General features: G+C 34.2%; 1 protein-coding gene across 1 annotated transcript; it reads left to right on the top strand.

Moving 5' to 3' along the window:
• The first annotated feature begins 1666 nt into the window (after window positions 1-1666).
• Window positions 1667-3352, top strand: LOC145040239 (uncharacterized). The gene has a single exon (XM_078988196.1). The coding sequence runs from the start codon at window positions 1667-1669 to the stop codon at window positions 3350-3352; it is 1686 nt and encodes a 561-aa protein (XP_078844322.1).
• The last annotated feature ends 1453 nt before the right edge of the window (window positions 3353-4805 follow it).

A 4805-nucleotide genomic window follows, 5' to 3' on the forward strand; every position in this document is an offset into this window, starting at 1 on the left:
GGGATCTAATCACTTATGTATAAAATTTATTTTTCATAAACAAAATTTAATTGAATTTTGGATTTTTGTTAAAATATTAACAAATTTTATATGAGCAAATTATTTTTCATAAACGAGAATTTAATTAAATTTTGATTTTTTTTTTCATTTTCTATTCATCATTTCCAAATTACAGCTTTTATACATGTTGTTGGTTCTATTTTTATATAAATTGGATGAACTGTCTGTTTCTAGGGATCTAATCACTTATGTATAAAATTTCTTTTTCATAAAAAAAATTTAATTGAATTTTGGATTTTTGTTAAAATATTAACAGATTTTATATGAGAAAATTATTTTTCATAAACCAAAATTTAATTGAATTTTGATTTTTTTAAAATATATTAACAACCTTTATATGAAATGGACATTACCCCCGTATTCAAAACTTGGTACTACTGCCACTGCATACATTTCATTTTCTACCACCCTTCTTCATTCTCCATTTTTTATGCTTTCCAAGCGAAGGTTTGGTTTTATTGATTACTTTCATTTTGTATCTGTTATCCCGAAATTACCCTTCCATAGATATGTTGCTGCTTTTACTCCTGTATGCAGCTGTTTCTTATCTAATATCTTTTGTACCCATATCTCCTGCTGTGTTATTTCTTCATTATTTTTAATTTTTATGTGTTGTTCCAACATTACCCCTGCATTCATAACTTGCTCCTCCTGTGACTGCATACATCTCATTTCGTATCTGTTGTTCCTTATCACCGATACATCGTATTTTCATTTTTTTTTTTAAAATTAAGCACTTATACGATGTGCACCTTTGTATGGTATCAAAATTATTTTTCATAAAAAAATTTAATTGAATTATGATTTTTTTTATATACAGGAAGTTGTATTTTCTTCATTACTTTCATTTTGTATATGTTGTTCCAAAATTACCCCCACATTGATATCTTGGAGGTCCTGCCAGATTTTAGAACTTGCATACGTTAACATTCATATTTTCCTGATACTAAATTTCGTCAATTCATACATTTAAACCTGATCACGTGTATTGAGTTCTAATCAATAGGAAATTACAGTTTCTTTACTGTAGTGTTCTCTTTTATGTTGTTGTTACTGTTTCCTGTTCTACACTGTCATTGCTTTATGATTTCAATATCTGATGCTTTAGAAGATAAAGACCAGCTTTATAATCCCTTTTAGCAAATGTTTTCCAAACTGTTGATCCTTTTGAAATCTACATTATTGCAGATCTGTACACTATTGAGTTCCATAAAAGAGGTCTTCCGCATTGCCATACCTTACTCTGGGTATCAGCTGCGGACCGCGTAAAAATTGCAAGTGATGTTGACAAGTATATCACAGCTGAGTTGCCAAATCCAATTACGGAGGCAGAATTATACGAGACGATAACAACCTGCATGATTCATGGTCCATGTGGACCGCTTAACAACTACGATCACTTTTCTGTCATCTACTGCTTTTCTGTGAGGTTAGCAATCCACTTTTGCTGTGGAACACTGCGTGCGATAGGATGAACGATGATTACTTACATACCCTGAGAGCCGAAGTACCAGATAAGACAATTACCTCTACTGCTGGGATTGTTGAATAGTAACTCCTTAATGATTTAGATGACACACTCCGTTCTGCCATCCCATCTAAATCAATGGCAAACTTTGGTCTTCCAGTTCCGTCAGCCAATCTGATTGGTGTTTTACGAAATCGAAAGCTATTGGAAGAAATGAGTTATGATACGAAAGAACTACTAAAACAACACAATGATCAAGTACCAAAGCTCAACAATGACCAACGATTAGTCTACAACAAAGTTGTTACTTCCATAGAGAACGCAAAACGAATACTAATATTTGTTTATGGACATGGTGGTACTAGCAAAAAATTCTTATGGGTGACTATTCTTTCCTATCTGAGATCGATAGGCAAAATCATTTTGGTTGTTGCTGCATCTGGAATCGCATCGCTTTTATTACCCTCTAGGAAAACCGCACACTCAAGGTTCAAAATACCTATTGATTTAAACAACAAAAAATCATGCGATATAAAAAAGCGCACCTTCCTTGGAGATCTTATGCAGTGTACAACACTCATTATCTGGGAAGAGGCGCCAATGAGTGACAGAAGGTGGTTTGAATTTTTCGACCATTCACTTAGAGATGTGCTAGACTGTGACGAAAAACAGTTTGGGGGCATGTCAGTGCTCCTTGGTGGTGATTTCAGCGAAACTCTTCCTGTTCTACCAAAAAACACTCGTTTTGAAATTATCGCACTAACTCTACCAAGTTCATATTTATGGTCATATTTTATAGTTCACTTTTTACATACGAACATGACACTAGAGTCCTCTAACACAATATCCCATGGCTCAATGACTTTATCAGACTTTGCCACATGGCTGCTAGCTATTGGTAATGGACATATAGGTGTACCTGACAAAGATGACCCACGGGACTCAAGTTGGATACGAATTCCATCTTCACTCCTAATATCACTTTCCCCTGATTCTCTACAGACCTTAATATATTTTGTCTCTGGGGATGATACACTTAATGAGCCGACTGCCACACTGCTTTCAGCAAGAGCAATAGTTTGTCCCACAAATAATTCAGCTAATGAGATAAAAGCTCACATTTTAAAAATGGTGACAAGTGCCAGGGTATACAATAGCACAGACACCATGCAGCCGAATGGAAAACACACATCAGATTTGGAGGGCCTCTATCCAATAGAATACCTAAACCAACTAAGCTTTCCGGGAATACCACCACACGAGCTTCTACTTAAGGTAGACTGTCCGATAATGTTGTTAAGAAACATAAGTCAGAGGGAAGGCTTATGCAACGGTACCCATATGATTGTTTCACAATTGTTACCATGTGTTATTGAAGCGACAATCATAACTAGCACTTCCATTGGAAAACGTGTATACATACCACGTATAAAGTTCATACATAACTCATCAGATCTACCATTCATCTTCTCACGAAAACAGTTTCCAGTTAAAGTTTGTTATTCAATGACTATCAACAAGAGTCAAGGACAATCACTACGTAAGATTGGAATATATTTGTTACAGCCCATCTATGCACACGTCCAACTGTATGTTGCCCTCTCGCAAGCAACATCACCAGATTCCATAAAGATACTAATAAACATCAGCGACACAACTAAAAACAACGAAACAAAAAATGTTGTCTTCAAGGATTTACTGCACAAAGTCACTTCAACTGAGGTCTACAGTATCACTGCCTGTTATACCCTTCATCAGCGTTACTACTTTCCATTTTATACATATTCTCTTCACTATTTCAACACTTTTTACATATGTATATAATTTTCTATTTTCATCCAAATATCTTCCTTACCTCCACACATTTCTTTATAATAGATAACACAAACAACTAATGACGAGTATCTCAGAACTGAAAGCTGAGCGTATCGCAGGCCCCTTAGAAGTTAGAATACTACGCAAATAGAAACACGATGTCTGACAATATGAGACCTGGTACCTGGCTGTTCACAGATTTGTATGTTTCCACCAAAATATATTACAACAAAACAGGTTTCAAATTCCATTTTTTCAGCAAATGAAAACTGAATTTCAAATTTCCAACTAATTTGAAATTCCTAAGAAGCAAATTCTTAATTATCACTCTTTAATATTCGCAAAAGCAACTGCTTTCTAGCTTAAAAAAACACATATGATTACAAGACGATACAATTGTGTAACAATAAAATCACATGTTATACGATTCAATCTAATGTTATGGTGATCTGTTTCTACAGGCAGATACAATTCAAATTCTTGGACAGTGAACAAATCAGAGCTACATTGAATCTGTTTTCAGTGTTTTAGAATGTTACATCATATCGGATTATAGCTGTCCTCAGTTAGGCAAGTATCAAAAAGTTCTTAAGAATGAGTTCTATATTGATGTTGGCCTCAAGTCTATCATAGGAACCAATTCCAGACACAACAACGGTTCCAAAAAGTTGGTTTCGCTTTGTATCAATGTCACATCTGATAGAACTCGGAGAAATGCCACCATACTATCCAGGTATTCATTAAAAACTTCCATATCTGTCCCTTTTGTTATTTGCCTCAAAACATCAGCAGGGTTATATTTGTCAACCTCCAAACTCAACAAAAAAAAAAACCCAAGTATGAACAATTACATTACGTCAAAATTGTTCTTATTGGTCAATTTGCAGTTTCTTCCCTTTTTATTATTTGCCTTAATACATCAGCAGGGGTATATTTGTTAACTTCCATATTCAACAAAAAAACACACACACATATGAACAATCACTTTCAATAATATAAAAAATTTATCTCGAAATTGTTCTTATTGATTATTTCACACCTTCTATTTTTTTTTGTTCTTTGGATGAAAACATCAGCAAGGGTATATTTGTCAACTTCGAAATTCAACAAAAAAAAGGACAAAAATTTGTTGGACTCTGGTAGTTGTAAATGACATCAACATTTGTTACATACTTACATTTACCTCTAAATAGACTTCATTGGCATTCTATCAAAGATAAGAGATTGCACGAAAGCAAATGGAGAACCATTTGTCTTTCTCATACTAACTAACGAAAGGTATACATACTAATTACAAAAGTATACGCATAAATTCCATCATCACCATATAACACCAAAAACAATTCAAATTTCATTAGTGGCAGTGAACTTGCAATCAATCTATGGAAAGAATGCATAACCAATCCACAGAAATTCAACCGTGCCTCCCTAGATCGCCCATGTACGATAATAGTTGTTGTAG

The sequence above is a fragment of the Lactuca saligna genome, chromosome 4, assembly GCF_052625555.1.
Source record: "Lactuca saligna cultivar CGN05327 chromosome 4, ASM5262555v1, whole genome shotgun sequence".
Lineage (NCBI taxonomy): Eukaryota > Viridiplantae > Streptophyta > Magnoliopsida > Asterales > Asteraceae > Lactuca > Lactuca saligna.

Bases quoted from the DNA above. Each gene is read 5' to 3' on its own strand.
- LOC145040239 (XM_078988196.1), top strand. From the start codon at position 1,667: ATGGCAAACTTTGGTCTTCCAGTTCCGTCAGCCAATCTGATTGGTGTT.